Below are 20,916 nucleotides of genomic sequence, written 5' to 3'. Positions count from 1 at the left end.
CTACCTGGTGATTTGGGAAGGGATATGACCATAGCTCAGTTGGTAAAGAATCCACCTGCAATGCGGGAGACCGGGGTTTGATTCCTGGGTCAGGAAGATCTGCTGGAGAAGGCATAGGCTACCCACTCCAGTATTCTTGGGCTTCCCTTGTGGCTCAGCTGGTAAAGAATCCGCCTGCATGTGGGAGATCTGGGTTCGATCCTGGGTTGGGAAGATCCCCTAGAGAAGGGAAAGGCTGCCCACTGCAGTATTCTGGCCTGAAGAATTCCAGGGACTATATAGTCCATGGGGTCGCAAAGAGCTGGACACAACTGAGCGACTTTCACTTTCACTTTCATGACCCAGATGAGGGAGGAACATTGTGGACAGAGTAGCTAGGGCCATGAATCTGATGCCAGGGAGGTGGGGAGAGGAATGACTTACCCACCCAGGAAAGGTGGGTAAGAGAAGAGAGCTTGTGAGAGCCAGGTTGAGGGAGAACCTTCCAGAGAGACAGCGATGAGCTGCCTGAGGTGAGACAGGAGGGCCTATTTTCATCTAACTTACCAACAACCTTCCCTCCTGGAGGTCTCAGACTAAGGTGATGACTAGAAGTTAGAGCGGCGGAAACTCCTGGTTCACAGGGAGGATACAGAGAAAAGACAGCAATGGATGGTGGACACATGACCACAAGGCCTGGAGTGAGGTCTGGGCCAGCACAGACCGCACACCCAAGGTCACACTGCAGGCACGTGGCAGGAAAGCCCTGAGGCTCCCGTTGCTGGGATCCTACAAGCAAGGGGCTGCCTTGCCTTTTTGCACAGAGAGCAGCTGGCCGTGCAGCGCCGTGGAGTAACTGCTGGCGCAGAAGTACACAGATGGCTGGGAGCGTTTGGCGGACTCCAGCGTGAGAGGGAAGTTCTCTGAGTTTGGTCTGGAGACGCTGTACCCGTCAGGCACGTCTCCTTGCTCCTTGGTGAAAGGTCCAGTTGAGTAATGGATCAGCCTGAGCCCGAGTCCCGGGTCTTGTCGATACCAGTACATATAGTCATGACCCAGATCCTGAGTACAATTAAGTGTCGCGCTCTGTCCTGTCCTCACGACCTGGAATCTGGGGTCCTGAGTGACACCAGCGTGGACCGCCCCTGTGGAGAAGGAGGACCGATGCTGCAGTCACAGTGAACATGCTCAGTGCTGGCACCCCCAAGGGGACCCTGCCCCCAGGACTCACCTGCCTGCAGGAGACAGAAGACCACACAGCCCAGGAGGCAGGGGCTCATGGCGGGGGCGGGGCAGGCAGAGGACCCTCTGGTCTGAGTGTGGATGAGAGGGGAGAGGGGCTCTCCAGGGAGTCCTTCTGAGATGTCACTGTCCCTGCCAGGCCCCAGAGCCAACCTGTCACTCAGGGGCCACGCCCCTTCCCCCAGAAGCTCAAATCAAAGTTGATTCTAAATCAGTAGCTTAGAACAGGGAGATGCCTTGGACAGATTGCTTGGACATCATCTGGACAGATGTAAGTCTTACAAAGTCATTGCAACCTTTCCTTAGAGTAGTTTGCACCTTTATGTATATTTTACTCCAGAGATAATTCCTTAATTTGCATATTAGCTTATTTACATGCATATTTCTGTAGTTTTGAATCTCAGAGGAAATCCTTAGGGCTTCCTGCTGTCCTTTGCATCCCAAATACTCCCTGAAGTATTGTTTCTACTTTGCTCAAATGACCACAGTCCTGCTCCTGTCCTCTCACCTACAATGATTCTTTGCTGTCTGGTTCCTTAACTGCAGCTCAGACTCATCACTATTTGAGGAATCATTTGACTCTATTTCTTCTCAGTTCATTAACAGACGGGACACCTGCCAAATGCAGGTACAGCTCCTTCATGGTCGCCAGAGCATGTGCTTCCTGAGTCTGAGGGCACAGGGAGGGGAAGCAGCAAGTGAAACCAGCGCAGCCCTAAGACAGAACTTTCTTTGTGGCCAGAAGCTGGTTGCTCAGCGTGGATTTTACGTTCGCACAAAGGAACATACATACGAGAGGGATTTGGGGCGAGGTGCCGGACTCCAGGATACATCAAAAGTGCTCTGACTTTATGTGGGACATCCACTCCATGGGAATACTTCCTTGTGAAGCATGGCTGCCGTTAATAAATTTATATCCTAGAGCCCTAAACTATATCTTGTTGCACAAACCCCACTCTCAAAAGGACTCTGTACCTAGAGTTATGTTCTGCTGTTGGGATCTTCAAATTCTCAATAGTCTTTGAAATATGGACCCTGAAAATTATGTACTAGATCCTGGTTACATGATTTTACATGTTCCGTGAGCTCCTGATGGTCGGTTTCCCTTTAGCATGACCACATGTCTAGTGTCTAGGTGACTCACCACTCCTGGGTCCTGGGACAGAAAGACACTGACGCTGAAGTGAGAAACAAAGGAGGAATCTCATGTCATAACCACAATGACCAGCCTTGAATCTGGGCCTGGCAAGCCCTCGAGTGGTTCCATACATGTGCTCAGAACTTCGCTGGTCCAGGACACAGAAGGACACAGTAAAGGGGGGTCATACCCAGGCCAGGCCAGAAGAAAGTGGTCTTTCCAGCTCAAGGCCTGTGGCCTGAATCCTTGGGATCAAGTCATAGGAACCCTTCTCCTGGCATGGAATTATCATTCCATTCTGAAACAACTACTGCTGGTGGTCTGGCCAGCCCAGGACCCAGTGTGTGAATCTGAAGCCTTGCTATGTTGTTTCTCATAGAATATTAACAAAAAATTTATTATAAAATGATTTCAGAAAAAGGGTTCATGAGAAAAAAAAATCTATGAAATTGAGTAAATAAATTTTACAAAAACAGCCTGTACCAGCTGGTAAGAACTTAGATGGTCATTTTATCAAACCATCAATCCCCGGTTAGGATTGTCCCTCACACGGAAATGGTGTCTCACATGGTTTCAAGCACTTTGTTAATTATAACACTTTCCAGGAGCACTTACTTGTCTTCCATATTTAGCTCCAGGCTAAAAAGGAATTGTTTTGATGGGTACAGACATTAAATTTTCACTGAAAAGATGCATGAGCAAAACAAATCTACAGCAACAGAAATCATACTCTTGGTTGTCAGGGAAGGAGAGAGTCCTGGGAAGGAGCCTGAGGGAATTTCTGGTGAGAAATGTTCTCTGTCTTAATGGGACAGATGTTTCATCAGCATATACATATATATTCATCAAACCGTAGCTCTCATCATTATACAGTGTGAATATATACCTGACCCTTGAACAACACAAGTTCTAACCGAGTGGGTCCACTTGTGGGTGGTTATTTTAGTAAATACATACCAAGATACTGAACAGCTGTGATTGGTTGAATCCATGGATGTGGAATCCCAGATACACCATTGAATGTGCAAATGAAAGTCGCTCAGTCGTGTCCGACTCTTTGAAATCCCATGGAGTATACAGTCCATGGAATTCTCCAGGCCAGAATACTGGAGTGGGTAGCCTTTCCCTTCTCCAGGGGATCTTCCCAACCCAGGTCTCCCACATTGCAGGTGGATTCTTCACCAGCTGAGCCACAAGGGAAGCCCAAGAACACTGGAGTGGGTAGCCTATCCCTTCTCCAGTGGATCTTCTTGACCCAGGAATCAAACCAGGGTCTCCTGCATTGCAGGCAGATTCTTTACCCACTGTGCTGTCAGGGAAGCGCTCAGACTATAAGGTTGTAGGAGGCTAGGGACCCTAAAACCTACACTGTTTATAGGTAAGCTGCAGTTCAAATATCAATAAAATTGATTTTAAAATATCTGAGGTGGGCTATATGTTACATGCTCTTTTTAATTTCATGAAATGAATCATTAGGCATAATCTTCCTTTCCCTGTGATTTCTGATATCCTCAACTAATGGGTTTCAAGGCAAAACATGTCCATTTCTACCTTTGCACCTAGGAAATGGCAGAAGAGGCTGTCAGAGGATAGCAAAGGGAATCAAGAAATCCAGAGTCCTGTTACGTGCCAGGGACTTCACGCTTATTAAATCCTTGTGCACCCCAGGAAGATGGTGTGATGACTAATTGAACGTGTCACCTTGACTGTGTCAGAAACATTTAATTAAACTTTATTCTGGGTATTAAGTGAGAGTGGTTTTGGAAGAGGTTAACATATAAATAGGTAGATTTTAACTTTAGATTAGATTAACATTTTAAACAGATGACCTTCCATTCCACAGTCTTAGTGGGCCTAATCCAACCAGTGAAGATATGAATAGAAGGAAAAGACTGATCCTCCCCCAGGTAAGAGAGAACTGTTCAGCTGATGGCCTTCAAACTGGACCATCAGTTCTTGGGCCTTTGAATTTAAACATCAGCTCTCCCTGAAACTCTAGTATCACCAGTCCAACCTGCAGATTTGGACTTGTCAGCTATAACAGCTACGTGGAGCGAACTCCTTTAAAAGATGGGGAGCAGAGAACACAGGTGTTGAGGACAGCTTTGAGTCTGATTCCTTGTCTGACAGTTAGGAAATATGAGATCTGGGCAAGTCACTTCCCATCAGATGTATAAACAGTTAAAATAATCTTTATCTTGCATGATCTATGTGAGCATTAAAATGTACAAAGGAAAGAATGTCTGGGAAAGGCTATCAGCTCTACCTGGGTCTGGCTCTCGCTGGCTGGCAGCTGACACCCTGGCAACCACTTCCTGAGCTGGGGCAGGAGTGTTTTTGTACCAGAGGCATCTGATCACGCAGGGCTGTGTCTTGGCTGCTGGCACAGAGATACAGGGCAGAGACCGTCGGCTCCAAGGAGCTCAAGTTCAGCTCAGAGTGAAAGTCACTGAACTGCTTTCCTGAGAATTGATCTGATATGTCCCCTTTTTGATACAGTTTCCCATCAAAATACTGAACGATGAACTGGGGGCCCTGGTCCAGGGCCTGTTGGTACCAGTACACAGAGCGGTGTCCAGATTCAGGGAAACATATCAGAGTCGCGTTCTGCTTTCTTGATTTGATCAGGTACTTGGGGGTCTGGGTGACTCCAGAATTCACCAGGCCTGTTGGAGAGGAGACAAGGAAGCTGAGGGCAGAGCACAGGGAAGCCTCCCGCTACAGCCCTCATCTCCAGGCTTCTATCTCAGGGAGGCAAAGACATCTCAGAAGCTCCCGCGCTGTGTCCAGGACTCACATGCTCCCAGGAGGCAGAGAGTCACACAGCAGAGGAGCCTGGAGTCCATGGCAGCATCAGGAACCCAAGACTGCTGCTGGCTGGGGGCGGGGCTCCTGGGCTGAGTGGTATAACTGCTGACCCTCCTGCTTCCCTGATTGGAGCATTTTCTATGACGTCACTGCTCTGTCTCTGCAGGCTGTTTCCTGATCCACTGGACCCCTGGCCAGGTCCCATGGTGGGCTCCTCTATGCCCTTCCCCGTCCTGCACTGCCCCTCAGATAAGGGTGGGTGTGAGGTAAGCACTGTCCCCATATGCCCATAACATGGCTTTCTCTTCTCTTCCTGTCCCTGCCTGACACTCCTCACCCAGCCCTCACCAGCCACACTAATCCATCACCCACCGCTCTCCATGCTTCTCCAGGAGGCAATCCACTGGGCACATCCTAAGGCTCCAGGCACATCCCTACTGCCCTGGGCAGTGAGGTGTCTGGGCTGGGTCCATGTGTCCTGGAAACACTCAGGGAACTCAAACCTGTTTTCTGATTCAGGCATGTAGCCAAGGTTCCCCTAAGCTGCCCTCCCCAGGGTGACTCTCAACCCCTCCCAGCACATCCTGCTTACCATGGACCCACAGTGCCTCCTAGTGGCCAATGGTCCACAGTCTCACAGATCTGTGTCTTCTGTCTAAATCCAAGAATGGAAATTCAGATTCTTCATGGCTTTGGTAGTGACTGCCTCTCTATGCAGGTGTGAGCCTTGCCCGCGCCTTCCCCAGGAGACCAGAGTCAGCCTCTGCTCCTTGGTGACCATGTGTGACTGAAAGGCCGTGATCAAGAATGCCGATATGTCGGAGGAGATGCAACAGGAGTCGGTGGGGTGTGCTACTCAGGCATTGGAGAAGTATAATAGGGAGAAGGACATCGAGGCCCACATCAAGGAGTTTGACAAGAAGTACAACCCCCCGGGCACTGCATTGTGGTGAGGAACTTCAGTCATTGCATGACACATGAAACCAAAGACCATCTGCTTCTACCTGGGCCAAGTGGCCAGTCTCCTGTTCAAATCCGGGTAAAAGCATGCACTGTGCCACACACCCAATGATCCACCCAAAAACCAGGACTGCAGCCGAAACTCCAAAACCAGAGACTGAAGTCTTCAGCCCTGCCTAAGGGAACACCTCCATCTTTGAAACTTTATTGGGTGTTGTACAGGGCATTCTCTGTACTGGTTTGTTGTGGTTATAAAGCAAGTAGCAAAACGGCTTACATTTGTATTTATTTTCTATTCCATACCTCTCTGCTGCATGTTTTTTTTTTTTTTTTCTCTTCAAAATCCATTCCTTTAAAGAGAGAAGTCCGTTGGAGAAGCGTTCATTAATTATCATTTGTTCAAATAATCTAGAGTTGAAGATGGCCTCTTTAGTTGATCTTGGGTAGGCTGTTGGGGGTGATTCCTTGAAGTTTCTGAGGGATATAACAGACTAGCCTATTCAGCACTCTTGCGTTGCATTCTTGCCCATCCTGCTCCTGTTGTGTGTGGAAGAATACTACTCAGAAGTGCATGTTGAGAGAGGCATGGCAGAGAAACTACTGGACTCTTACTCCTAATCTGATAAGTGTATTCCTTAAGCCCTCCTTTTGTGATAACAGCTATAGAGTGTTCTGGGCCTTGGGCCTCAAGAGATGATGAATGTGTCCTGGAACTCCTTTCAGCTTTCTAAGGCTGTAAAACGGAAATAAGCTGGTGAGAAAGTTGGGCTAATGAGAAATTTGTTGGGCTCTAGACATTTCCCCTCCCCTGCCTTGGCCAAAGCATACTCTAAAGATCAAAGGTGGTCTTAAAGGGAAAGAGCCTTTGAGCAGCGGCCCTCCTTGTGATTCTAGTAAAGTAGACAGGAATTTAAACTTACAAGCCGGCTGCGCTGTGCTTTAACTAGCTATGTTCACATATGAGTTGAAGCTTTCATTAAAAGACAGAATTAAAAATAAGGAAGATATTCCCCACAACCCCATCTGCAACCCCTCCACACACAGACACACAAATACACACCCTTCATCTACTGCCTTCCCAGCCTGACAAAATTAGGGTTGATCCTCAAATCCACTCTTATCCTCTGGAGGTAAAAGACTGTATGATCTGACACTTTTACTAAGAAGGAAGTAATTATTGTACCACTGCAATGACAGTAGTTAGCGAAGATGAAAATACATGACCATAAAATCAGTACTCTGAAGATCTCAAGTGAATCCACCTGGAAGCATGTATTCCATAACTACTTCTGATTAATCAGATGCATATATTTCCATATTTCCTATTGAAATTAAGCATTACCAAATTCTAGGGAATGCATTTTATAAAGAGGTTTTGTATATATGGACTCATTCATTTCTGCACTTATAAAATCTTGATATAATGAGGTAATGGAGGATATATTTTGACTTTGAGAAGATTTTGATGAGGAAGGTGGGTCAACCTGGCCTAGGTTAGGTGAGATGCTGAGGAAATCGGGGGACCGGGGGGAGAACACACAAAGACAGTCTGTCCTCCTTCAATGGACTCACATGAAGTTTTGGATGATTGATAAATAACTGAAGTTGGTTTCTCTTTGATGACTCCAGACAGCTTGCTCAAAGCAGACCACGTGGGCAGGCCACTTTAAAAACTACCTGGTGATTTGGGAAGGGATGTGACCATAGCTCAGTTGGTAAAGAATCCACCTGCAATGCAGGAGACCGTGGTTTGATTCCTGGGTCATGAAGATCTGCTGGACAAGGCATAGTCTACCCTCTCCAGTATTGTTGGGCTTCCCTTGTGGCTCAGCTGGTAAAGAATCCACCTGCAATGTGGGAGATCTGGGTTCAATCCTGGGTTGGGAAGATCCCCTAGAGAAGGGAAAGGGTGCCCAGTGCCATATTCTGGCCTGAAGAATTCCAGGGACTATACAGTCCATGGGGTCGCAAAGAGCTGGACACCACTGAGCGACTTTCACTTTCACTTTCACTTTCATGACCTAGATGAGGGAGGAACATTGTGGACAGAGTAGCTAGGGCCAGGAATCTGATGCCAGGGAGGTGGGGAGAGGAATGACTTACCCACCCAGGAAAGGTGGGTAAGAGAAGAGAGCTCGTGAGAACCAGGTTGGGGGAGAACCTTCCAGAGAGACAGCGATGTGCTGCCTGAGGTGAGACAGGAGGGCCTATTTTCATCTAACTTACCAACAACCTTCCCTCCTGGAGGTCTCAGGCTAAGGTGATGACTAGAAGTCAGAGCGGTGGAAACTCCTGGTTCACAGGGAGGATACAGAGAAAAGACAGCAATGGATGGTGGACACATGACCACAAGGCCTGGAGTGAGGTCTGGGCCAGCACAGACCGCACACCCAGGGTCACACTGCAGGCACGTGGCAGGAAAGCCCTGAGGCTCCCGTTGCTGGGATCCTACAAGCAAGGGGCTGCCTTGCCTTTTTGCACAGAGAGCAGCTGGCCATGCAGCGCCGTGGAGTAACTGCTGGCACAGAAGTACACAGATGTCTGGGAGTGTTTGGCGGACTCCAGCGTGAGAGGGAAGTTCTCTGTGTTTGGTCTGGAGACGCTGTACCCGTCGGGCACATCTCCTTGCTCCTTGGTGAAAGGGCCAGTTGAGTAATGGATCCGCCTGAGCCCGAGTCCCGGGTCTTGTAGGTACCAGTACGTATAGTCATGACCCAGATCCTGAGTACAATTAAGTGTCGCGCTCTGTCCTGTCCTCACGACCTGGAATCTGGGGTCCTGAGTGACCAGCGTGGACCGCCCCTGTGGAGAAGGAGGACCGATGCTGCAGTCACAGCGGACATGCTCAGTGCTGGCACCCCCAGGGGACCCTGCCCCCAGGACTCACCTGCCTGCAGGAGACAGAAGACCACACAGCCCAGGAGGCAGGGGCTCATGGTGGGGGGCAGGGCAGGCGGAGGGCCCTCTGGTCTGTGTGTGGATGAGAGGGGAGAGGGGCTCTCCAGGGAGTCCTGAGATGTCACTGTCCCTGCCAGGCCCCACAGCAGACCTGTCACTCAAGGGACCACGCCCCTTCCCCCAGAGGCTCAAATCAGAAATGAACCTATGTGAAGAGTTCACTACAAGGAGATCCATCTAGCTCAATAGGCATAAGCCTCACAAGTTGTTGTAACCTGTAAACTGTTTGCAACTTTATGTATACTTTTTCCAGAGATAATTCTTCATTAAACTTATATTCGTCTTATTTATCCACATATTCATGTAGCCATTTTAAAGTTATTTTTCATTGGAGTATGATTGCTTTATGAAGTGTGTTGGTTTCTGCTGTACGCCAGGTGAATCAGCCATTAGTATGCGTATATCCCCTCTCTCTTGAATTCCCCTCCCTCCATCCCTGCACTTGACCCCTCTAGGTCCTCGGAGAGCAAAGAGATGAGCTCCCTGTGCAGGACAGCAGCTTCCCACTAGCTCTCTACTTTACACATATAATGTGATTTCTCAGTGTTGATTCTTGGGGAAAAATCGTTATAGCCTTCTGCTGCCCTTTATGACTCTTGCATCCCACCTAGGCCTTCAACTGTCCATTTTCCTTTGCTTAGTGGACCGCAATTGTATATATATTTTTTCTTCCACCTGCTTCTTCTGGCATCTGGTTCCCCAACCCTGGGGCAGGCTCACCAACATTTGAGGAATCCTTTGAGTCTATTTCTTACCATTTGCTGATAGACTGGGCACCTGCTGAATGTGGCTACAGATCCTTCATGTTCACCAGAGCACAGGCTGCCGTGTCTGAATGGGGGCAGCAGTGCACCTGTAACCCACCTTTCTTTGAGGAGAGTAGATGGGTGCTCTGCACCGTGGATGACCTGGGAGCGCGAAGGAATACAGATGCGGGACTGGGAGGAGGTGGCAGACTCAGGGCAAAAGGAAACTGAGTTTGAGCAAGCTCTGGGGATTGGTGATGGACAGGGAAGCCTGGCATGCTGAAGTCCAAGGGGTCTCAGAAGTCGGACACAACTGAGTGACTATACTGAACTGAAGGTACTGCCCAATTTGACTGGCTGAATCTGTAGACCTGGAATTCCACATACAGATGGTTGAATGTGAAGTTATACACAAAGTTTTGATTATGGCATTGTGGATGTCTCAGAGACCCTAAAGCCTACGTGGGTTAGAGGTTAACTATAGGGCTTCCCATGTGGCACAGTGGTAAAGAATCAACCTGCCATTGCAGAAGATGTGGATTTGATCCCTGGGTCAGGAAGATCTCCTGGAGAGGGAAATGGAAACCCACTGCAGTATTTTGTCTGGGGAATCCCATTGACGAGGAGCCTGGCAGGCTACAGTGCCTAGATTTGCAAAGAGTCAGATACAACTGAGCACACACATACAATTCACATTTTAAAATATCTGAGAAGGCATATATATCACACACTTGTTAATTTCATGTGATGAATCATCAGGCATAAATAAATTTTTCCTGTGACTTCTGATATCCTCAACTACAGGATTTCAAGGTAACCTATGTCCATTTCTACCTTTGCACCTAGGAAATGGTAGAAGAGGCTGTCAGAGTTTAGCAACGCGAATCAAGAAGTCCAAAGTGCTGGTATGTGCCAGGGACTTCATGCTTATTAAGTACTTATACAACAGTGGAACATGGTGTAATGCTATTATAATGTGTCACCTTGACTATGCCACAGGTATTTAATTAAACATTATTCCAGGTGTTATATGAGGGTGTTGTTGGAAAAGATTAACATGTAAACAGGTAGACTTTAATATGAGATTAGATTAACATTGTAACATTGTAAACAGATGACCTTTCACAGTGTTTCATGGTGGGCATCATCCAACCAGTGAAGACGTGAATAGAACAGAGAGACTGATCCTCCCCAAGTCAGAGATAATTGTCCAGGTGATGGCATTCAAACTGGATCATTAGTTCTTCAGGTTTTGAACTAAAACTCAGCTCTCCCTGGGTCTCTAGTACCACCAGTCCAGTATCCAGTTTTGGGACTTACCAGCCTTAACAACTATGTGAACCTACTCCTTTAAAACATGTATATGTATGTTTGTTCTATGGGGGAACAGTTCTAAGGGGGGCAAGGACCATAGGTGTTGAGGACAGACTTGAGTCTGATTTCTGGTCTGACAGTAATGAAGTATGAGACCCGGGCAAGTCAGTTCCCGCCAGGTGTATAAACAATTAAAATAATACTTATCTTGCATGATCTTTGTGAGCATTAAAACACAGCAAAGAAAGAATGTCTGGGAAAATCTGTCCACTCTACCAAAGCCTAGGACTGGCTGGCTGGCTGGCAGCCAACACCCTCACCAGACTTCCTGAGCTGGGGCGGGGGTGTTTTTGTACCAGAGGCACCTGATCACGCAGGGCTGTGTCTTGGCTGCTGGCACAGAGATACAGGGCGGAGTCCGTCAGCTCCAAGGAGCTCAGGTTCAGCTCCGAGCGAAAATCACTGAACTGTTCTCCTGAGAATCGATCTGGCAGGTTTTCTTCTCTATTAGTTTGTCCACGGTAATACTGAACAAGGAACCGGGGGCCCTGGCCCCGGGCCTGTTGGTACCAGTTCACGGAGCGGTGTCCAGAGTCAGGGGAACACATCAGAGTCGCTTGCTGCTTTCTTGATTTGATCAGGTACTTGGGGGTCTGGGTGACTCCAGAATCCACCAGGCCTGTTGGGGAGGAGACAGAAGGAAGCTGAGGGCAGGGCACAGGGAAGCCTCCTGCTGAAGCCGTCATCGCCGGGCTTCTATCTCAGGGAGGCAAAGGCATCTCAGACGCTCCCGCGCTGTGTCCAGGGCTCACCTGCTCCCAGGAGGCAGAGAGTCACCCAGCAGAGGAGCCTGGCGCCCATGGCAGCATCAGGAACCCAAGGCTGCTGCTGGCTGGGGGCGGGGCTCCTGGGGTGAGTGGTGTAAGTCTGACCCTCCCGCTTCCCTGATTGGAGCATTGCCTATGACGTCACTGCTCTGTGTCTCTGCAGGCTGCCCTTGTCCCCTGGACCCCTTGGCAGGACCCAGGGCTGGCTCCTCTATGCCCTTCCCCGTCCTGCACAGCCCCTCAGCAAAGGCCTCAGCAAAGGGTGGGTGTGAACCGTGCACTCGTCCCATGTCTCCATATGTCCACAATATGACTTGTTCTCCTCTCTCTGCTCCTTCCTGACACTCATCACGGAGCCCTCACCGGCCACCCGAACCCCTCACCCTCCACTTCCTTTGCAGGGCCCCCCTGAGTACATCCCGAAGCTCCAGGGACGTCCCCACTCCCCTGGGCAGTGAGGAGTCTGCTCTGGTTCTTTGTGTCCTGGAAGCACTGTAAAGTGTGAAGTCGCTCAGTCGTGTCCGACTCTTTGCGACCCCTTGGACTGTAGCCTACCACGCTCCTCTGTCCATGGGATTTTCCAGGCAAGAGTACTGGATTGGGTTGCCATTTCCTTCTCCAGAGGATCTTCCTGACCCAGGGATAGAACCTGGGTCTCCCACATTGTAGGCAGACGCCTTACCGTCTGAGCCACTCTAGGGGAACTCAAACCTGCTCTCTGATGCAGGCATGTAGTCAAGGTTCCCTTAAGCTCTCCTCTCCTGGGTGCCTCTTCAACCCCTCCCAGGCAGCCTTTTTCCATGGGCCCACAGTGCCTCCTAGTGGCCAACGGTCCACAGTCTCATGGATTTGTACTTTAGGTCTAAAGCAAGAATAGAAATTCGGAGAAGGAAATGGCAACCCACTCCAGTGTTCTTGCCTGGAGAATCCTAGGAACGGGGGAGCCTGGTGGGCTGCCGTCTATGGGGTCGCAGAGTCGGACACGACTGAAGCGACGCAGCAGCAGCAGCAGCATACTTAAGTGGTAAAAAAGCGTTACTAGTAGAAACCAAAAAAGGTGTGGCTACAAATTGTATTCTTGGTAATGTTTCTAAATGCATTCTGTTAATGTTAAAATTTCTAACATACACATTTCTTATGTGTAAGTTTTTTAAGAAAATTGTCTTATTCAAGTATTACATGCTTGCTGCCTTTCATATAATTCCATATTACTTTTTAAAAATAAAGTTATTTCTAGGAAAAAAAAAAGAATAGAAATTCCCAACAACCCTCAGGACAACCCTTCCACACACACACACACACACACACACACACTCTCACACTCCTGTTCTTATGCCTCCCCAGTCTGGCTGAATTAGGGTTAGTCTTGAAATCCACTCAGCCTCTGGAGGTAAAAGCTTGTATGAAGAGACACTTTGACTAAGAAAAAAAAATTTGCTCCACCATTGCTATCTTGGTAGTTTGCTAAGATGAAATAGTACAGGCCATAAAATAAACACTCTGATGGTCTCAAGTGAAACCATCCTGGAAACATGTATTCCATAGCTCCTTCTGATTAATCAGAATCATATATTTCCAGATTTTATGCTTAAATTAAGTATTGCCAAATTCTAGGTAGTGTACTTTATAAAGAGATTTTATATATATGAGCCTATTTATTTCTATACTTATAAAATCTTGAAATAACTATTCAGTGAGTAGAAGATCTAGGAGGACTTCTCTCCAAAGAAGACATGCAGATGGCCAACAGGCACAAGAAAAGTTTGGCAACAACACTGATTATCACAGGAACACAAGTCAAAACTACAATGAGGAATCACATCACACTGATCAGAACAAGCATCACCAAAAAGTCTACAAGTAATAAATGCTGGAGATAGTGTGGAGAAAAAGGAACCCTCCTACACTTGGTGGGAATGAAAACTGGCACAGCTATTAGAAGAGTATGGAGGCCTTTAAAGAAACTGAAAATAGAGTTACTGTATGATCTTGCAATCCCACTTGTAGGCATTAAATTAGACAAAACTATAATTCCAAAAGATACATGGACCTCAATGTTCTTCATGTTCTTCTTCTATTTATAATACTCAAGATATGGAAACATCCTAAATATTCATCAACAGATGAATAGATAGAGATACATACATACTATATATACACATACATACATTATATATATACACAATGGAGTATTTCTCAGCCACAGAGAGAATGAAATAATGTTACTTTCAATAAAATGTTTGGACCTAGAGATTAACATACTTATGGAGTAAGGCAGAGAAAAACAAATATTGTATGATACCGCTTACAAGTGGAATCTAAAAAAAAAGTAGGTAAAAACGAACTCATTTACAAAACAGAAACAGACCCACAGACATAGAAAACAAAGTTATGGTTACCAATAGGGAAAGGTGAAAGTGAAATTGCTAATCAGTCAGTCATGTCTTACTCTGTGGCCTCATGGACTGTAGCTCACCGGGCTTCCCTGTCCATGTGATTTCCCAGGCCAGAATACTGGAGTGGGTTACCATTTCCTTCTCCAGGGGATCCTTCTGACCCAGGGATGGAACCTGGGTTTCCTGCATTGCAGCGGATTCTTTACTGCCTGAGCTACCAGGAGAAAGGTGGGGAGGGATCAATTAGGAGCATGGGATTAGCATATATACATTATAATATATAAAATAGATAATAGATAATCAGCAAGGACCTACTACATAGCACAGGGAATTATACTCAGTATTTTCTAACAGCTTATAAGGAAAATGATTCTGAAAACATATACATACACACATATGTATTTTTATTGTTGCTTTTCAGTCACTAAATTGTGTCTTACTCTTTGCAACCCCATGGACTGTAGCATCCCAGGTTCCTCTGTCTTCCGCTGTCTCCCAGAGTTTGCTCAAACTCATGTCCATTTAATCAGTGAAGCCATCCAACCATTTCATCTTCCGCCATCCCCTTCTCCTCCTGCCTTCAATCTTTCCCAGCATCAGGAATTTTTCCAATGAGTCAGCTTTTCGCATCAGGTACCCAAAGTATTGGAGCTTTAGCAGCAGCATCAGTCCTTCCAATGAATGTTCAGGGTGATTTCCTTTAGGATTGACTGGTTTGATCTCCTTGCTGTCCAAGGGACTCTCAAGAACTTTCTCCAACACCACAGTTTGAAAGCATCAGTTCTTCAGTGCTCAGTCTTCTTTACGGTCCAACTCTCACATCCATGCATGACCACTGGGAAAACCATAGCTTTGACTAGACAGACCCTTATTGGCAAAGTGATGCCTCTGCTTTTTAATATGCTGTCTAGGTTTGTCATTGCTTTTCTTCCAAGGAGCAAGTGTCCTTTAATTTTGTGACTGCAGTCACCATCTGCAGTGATTTTGGAGCCCAGGAAAATGAAATCTGTTACTGCTTCCACGCTTTCTGCTTCTATATGTGTATGTGTGTATATGTATCACCAAATCACTGGGCTGTACAGCTGAAACAAAGACAACAGTATAAAGCAACTATACAGATGATACAAAGAAGAAATTGAAACAATCCCGACTCCAGCTTCTGAGATTGTCAGATTTAGGAGATTTAGAGAAACTGCAAGAGAGTGGCAACTTGGATTCACACCCACATTTAATTATAAGCCATAGTTTTTTAAAGAAACCATACTATGTTACTATAATCACTTTAAAGTATACTCACCAGGAGCTGTATTAACAAGTGTACTTTGATTAGAAGAGTGCTCAGTGTGGAATATTCTGATAGACTTAACACTGACATAGACATAGCCAGAAAAGAAAATGTTGAAATGTTCACACAAATTGGAAGCCTGGGCTTGAATCCAGTTGTTCATACACTAGGATAAATGTCTACATTGTCCTGGGGGAAAAAAAATTCCATGCAGCTCTGTATACAATATATCCGTGCGTGCTCAGTCATGTCCAACTCTTTGCGACCCCATGGACTGTAGCCCACCAGGCCCCTCTATCCATGGAATTTTCCAGGCAAGAATACTGGAGTGGATTGCCATTTCCTACTCTTGGGGATCTTCCCCACCCAGGGATGGAACCCACGTCTCCCACACATCTCCTGCATCTCCTGCATTGAAAGCAGATCTTTTACCACTGAGCCACTCTATGTAAATGGGCATTAATTAACCCCTTTCACAAGTGTCAGAGTATCAATTATATATTTACATCCTTGGCTTTTTCTATGAAAGTAAAGGTTGTAAGACAGTTTTTATAGAAGGACTTATGTCTCCCCCAAATTCAAATGTTGAAGTTCTAAACCCCTGTGAGACTGTATCTGAACTTAGGACCTTAAGGGAGGTGGTTAAAGATGAATAACATTATGCGGGTGAGACTTAGCGTAACTAGCGTCCTCGTGAGAAGAGGAAGAGATACAAGAGAGCCCTTTCTCTGTGAAAACCCAGAGGAGAGGCCATGTGAGGACACAGGGAGAAGGCAGCTGGCTTCCAGCCAGGAGCAGAGTTCTCACCAGAAACCAACCCTAGCACCTGGATCTTGGGTTTCAGGCCCCAGAACTGTGAGAAAATTAGCATGTGTTGTCTAAGCCACACAGCCTGCTGTTTATTATGGCAGCCTGAGAAGATCCCTGGGAGGAGGGCATGGCCACCCACTCCAGTAATCTTGCCTGGAGAATCCCATGGACAGAGGAGCTTGTCAGGCTACAGTCCGCGGAGTTGCAAAGAGTCAGACACGACTGAGCGACCCAGCACAGCACACCAGAAGCAAACTAGTCCATAGAGTAGCGCCGTGGAACGTGAGGATAAGAAGCAAAGAGGAAGGCAGGTCTGAGCCGGTCCCTGAAAAATGAGTAGTACCTGGTCGTGTGTGGGGAGGAGAGAGGGCCCGTGGGGCTGTGGGAAGAAAGAGAAGATGCAGAGGATTTAAGATGCATCTGTGTTTCAGGGAATTTAGCAAAGTGTGGTCACAGAGTGCATCGCATCCTGAGATGGCCCCAAAGCAGTGATGGGAAGCAAACAGAATCTGGGTGTTGAAATGATTCCAGGGAAGCAGAATTAACCTGGAGAGCCTCTGCCTGTTTATAACCAGGGGAGACAGGCCCTCTTCTGTGTGGGGGAGGCACTGAACCATGCCCAGAGGACGCAGGCAAGGGTGAGAGGTCTAGAAGGAACAAGTCAGGTCAAACTCCGGGTTTCATACGCCATTATCACGTCATCTACGTGGTGAGGACCTCACCTTGACTAGCCCCAGGTGATGCCGGTTGTTATAAATACTGGTGATTCAAGACTGTGGGAGGGAGGAGGAAAGAGATTGTTTTGAATAACACAGTTTTTTTTTTTTTCTTTTTTCACTCATTTTGTAGCTCTAGATCTATACTCAACCACGTCATGTGTAGTTTCTGCCCTAGACCTTCCCCGTGTGTCAATTTCTTCTCCCTAAGCTATAGAAATCAAACGCTTGTGATGTTATTAGAATCACACACTTATCATGTCATTTTGTTCCCCAGGTGAACTCTCTCTTCCTCAAAAAAGAAGCCTCTAGTTAGTAAATGACAAGCTCTTCCTCTCCGCTGGTAGTATCCAGTGTCAGACAAGGAAGGTCATTTTGGAGCAAATCTGGTGATGTAAGCCCATTCTCTGAACACATCTTCTTGACCTCTCTTGTCCCTCCCTGCATGGCATGACAGCCCAAGGCTGTTTCCCAGGGCCCCCAGTCATTTTTATTTCCCACTACAGTCCCCAGGCTCCCATGGATCTGACAGCTCTGAGGTTGCTCTGCACTGGGGCAGAAAGTTTTGTGCTTACAACACAGGCGACTCGGCAGGGTTGTGCCAAGCTGCTGGCACAGAGGTACAAGGCCAAGTCAGTCAGCTCCAAGGAGCTCATGTTTGGCTCAGAGCGGGAGTCACTAAACTGTTCTGCTGAGAATTGATCTGGGAAGTTGCCTTTAGTTCTTTGCAGAGTTTCATAAAACTCAAAGAAGAACTGAGGGCCCTGACTTAGGGCCTGTTGGTACCAAGATACCCTGGGTGGTGGTGGGTTTGGCCAGAGACAGGGGAGCATCTCAGTGTCACTCTTGCTGTCCTCTTGCTTTAATCAGGTATCTTGGGGTTTGGGTGACTCCAGAATGCACAGGGCCTGTGGGGTAGAAGATTGGGGCTGAGAAAGAACGTCGAAGAGAGCCCGATGCTGTCTTGGATTCAGGCAAAGTCAGGCTTAAAGAAGCCTCTCCTGTGCCAAGGACCATTTGCTGCCAGAAGACAAAGAGCCACACAGCAGACGGGGCTGTAGCCCATGGCAGGAGGGGCAGAGCTGGGCAGGCATCTCCTTGCTCAGAGCTCTGCGTCTCTGAGAGCTGGAGTTCTGGGCCTCCTTCCTCTGATTGGAGGTGAGGCAGCGACATCACTGCTCTGATGTCATTGCCTCTGCAGGTCCCCAGGAATCTGACCTCTCATTCCAGGTCAGCTGATCCAGGAACGCTGCTCTGTCCTGCAAATTCTCTTAGATGACATGTGGGCTGAATGTGCTGGTTAAAGCAAGGCTGGGTTTAGGCCACACACCCATCCCCATGGCTCCTTCGCTTTTCCTTTAAGGCAGGCGTTTCTCTACCTGTCCCTGCCCCCTCCCAGCTGCATACCCTCACTTCTCCTGCAACCTCAGAGGCTCCCGCAGCACGCAACACAGCGTAGTTGAAGTTCATGGCTCCCAGATGGGACAGCAAGCCTGCAAATTAGTGTCTGTGCTATTAAGGCTTCTGGAGGAAAACAGCACCACATAATGCTATTTCTTAACCCTCCTGGTCCCAGGCACTAGCTCTGTCTGCTTTCTCTGCCCCAGAAACTTCTGGAGTTTGGCAGTTCCACAGTGCCCCCATGAGACATAGGGGTGATAACCGAGACATTGACTTTGCCCTGAGATAACGACCATGGGATGTATTTAAGTTAGAAACCATTTCACCGTTTGCCTGTTGCAGTCTGTTCTTTGTTTTGGGGGCCTTTTGCTTTGTTTCTCCTGAAGTCATACACACACACACATCATATACAAGCCAGCCCTAGATGATTTGTGATTTTGTATTTTAAGCAAAAAAGAAATGTGGCCATGAAAGAACTGTTTTGACTTTGAGCAGTTTTTGATGAGGCAAATGGTACAAACCTGGCTTAGGTTAGGTGAGATGCTAAACTTGGTTTTCTTTTCATGACTGCAGACAACTTACTCAAAGCAGACCACATAGGCCTTTTTGCAACATTCCCACTAATCAGCTTACCACAGAGTAAGAAAATAATGCCCCTCGTTTCTGGAAAATCTCTTTTATCCTGTCTCTTTTAGAAATCCTCTTTTTGCCTCTGTTCATTGATAATAATATTTATATAATGCCCATTTGCCCATATATGAGTAAATGTGTATAGATAAATGATCACATTTCTCTAGACTTTTCTTTGATGCTCAAGTAGGAAATAAAATATCCTAACCTTCTGTAACTATTACGCCAGAAAGGATACTACTAGATTAAGGCAGAATAACAAAATTAATAGAGGGATTTGGGAAAAGAGAATCTAAGAAGGACTCATTTCCAGAGCCAGTATCTCCCATTGGAGATAATTTACTTCCAATCCATGTTTCTTTATATGTATACATTGAATTACCTGTCACTTGGTCTTACATAGTGCATTATATAGAGTGGATATAAATGTTCTAATGGAATCTATTTCTTGACTTTCCAAATCTGAAGGCAACAAGCCCTTCAAGAACCACTGAGAAGAGATCCCTTGTTCAGCTGCATGTGACATGTTGGGCAGTGGATCAATGTTATCGATGACTAGCTGATGTGCCAGCAAGCTAAGAGTGACCAGACCTTTTACAAGATCCACCCAGTGGAGGGAAATTCCACCCTGAGTGAATCTTCATGGATTTAAATCAGATCAAATTAACTCAAGCCCAGATGGCAATGTCTTGTAACTGAATACTTTTTACGAATTTTGTGCACACATAACTCATTAAAACCTTTCACAATAGCATCATATGTGTCTTATGGCATTTCTGATAATAGATAAGGAGAATATTCTACACAAAATCATAGAAATATGAGCAATCACTATAAATCACACTAAGGAAGGTGTATTTCTCTGCTTTATGGAACACTTGGCATCTTTTGGCATCAATTAGACAAAATTGCAAGATTGCCAGTCAAAACTTAAGTATTCGAAGAAAAAAAAAAAACTCAGAAGATTGTTTAAGAGATGCCTGAGGCCCCATAATAAACAGTCATTATGTTTCAGACAAGAAAAGCCTGACTGCTATTGTAACAATGGGCAAAATGTGGAGCCACTGGCTTCTGGATCCTTCTAAAATTGCAACCTAGCATCACCTAGGTTTCACCACCTGGCTGCTTCATTAGGGGAACCTGATGAGGCAAGAAGTAAATGTGAGCTCTAGAGATTCATCAAAATTCAAGAGAATATTCTGGAAAGACTGAAGCTCTTTGGGGCTGGAATATGAGTAAGACGAGGCATGAGTCCAGGTCAACAGTGAGAAAACAATTGGTGAAAATAATTTCCATTCTGCTCTTGCCTGACCCCTTCTTTACTTTGAGACAATCTTACCTGCATTTTTATCACAGAAATCAATAGCTGGGTATGAGATACCACTAAAGGACCAGAAAAAACAAAACTAACTGTACAATATGTAGCCCCAGAAAATGAGTTATTGAATGCAATGACCTAACAATTTAAAACAAGCATAACAAATATACTACATAAAGATCTGCAATATAAACAAGAATATAGAAGATGTTAACACATAAGAAAATGTAAGGCTAATTAATAGGAATTCTTAACCTGCAGCCCACCTAGCATATTTTACATCAGCATTTCAAAATGTTGTATTATGGAGAAGGATGTTCAAGTTATCAAACTCTCTAAGAGAAGCCAATATTTCATGTAAACACTAAGTTTTTTGTTCCAGTAGAAA

The 20,916-nt window shown here is 46.4% G+C and overlaps 2 pseudogenes and 2 gene segments (V, D, J or C); 1 reads left to right on the top strand and 3 right to left on the bottom strand.

The window, feature by feature from the left end:
- Positions 1–768: 768 nt before the first annotated feature.
- LOC133073061 (T cell receptor beta variable 6-2-like) lies at positions 769–1,351 on the bottom strand. The segment is given in 2 exon segments: positions 769–1,124; positions 1,211–1,351. Coding segments are annotated over 2 exon segments (405 nt in total).
- Positions 1,352–5,946: 4,595 nt separating this feature from the next.
- On the top strand, positions 5,947–6,210 carry LOC133072921 (dynein light chain 1, cytoplasmic-like; annotated as a pseudogene).
- A 2,365-nt stretch (positions 6,211–8,575) lies between these two features.
- On the bottom strand, positions 8,576–9,063 carry LOC133073060 (T cell receptor beta variable 6-9-like; annotated as a pseudogene).
- An 812-nt stretch (positions 9,064–9,875) lies between these two features.
- On the bottom strand, positions 9,876–12,030 carry LOC133073059 (T cell receptor beta variable 5-1-like). The segment is given in 4 exon segments: positions 9,876–9,993; positions 10,666–10,673; positions 11,511–11,824; positions 11,958–12,030. Coding segments are annotated over 4 exon segments (489 nt in total).
- Between the last annotated feature and the right edge of the window lie 8,886 nt (positions 12,031–20,916).

Source organism: Dama dama, chromosome 18 (genome assembly GCF_033118175.1).
Source record: "Dama dama isolate Ldn47 chromosome 18, ASM3311817v1, whole genome shotgun sequence".
NCBI lineage: Eukaryota > Metazoa > Chordata > Mammalia > Artiodactyla > Cervidae > Dama > Dama dama.
The sequence above is the reverse complement of the archived record's forward strand: the minus strand, read 5'-3'. Positions and strand labels throughout refer to the sequence as shown.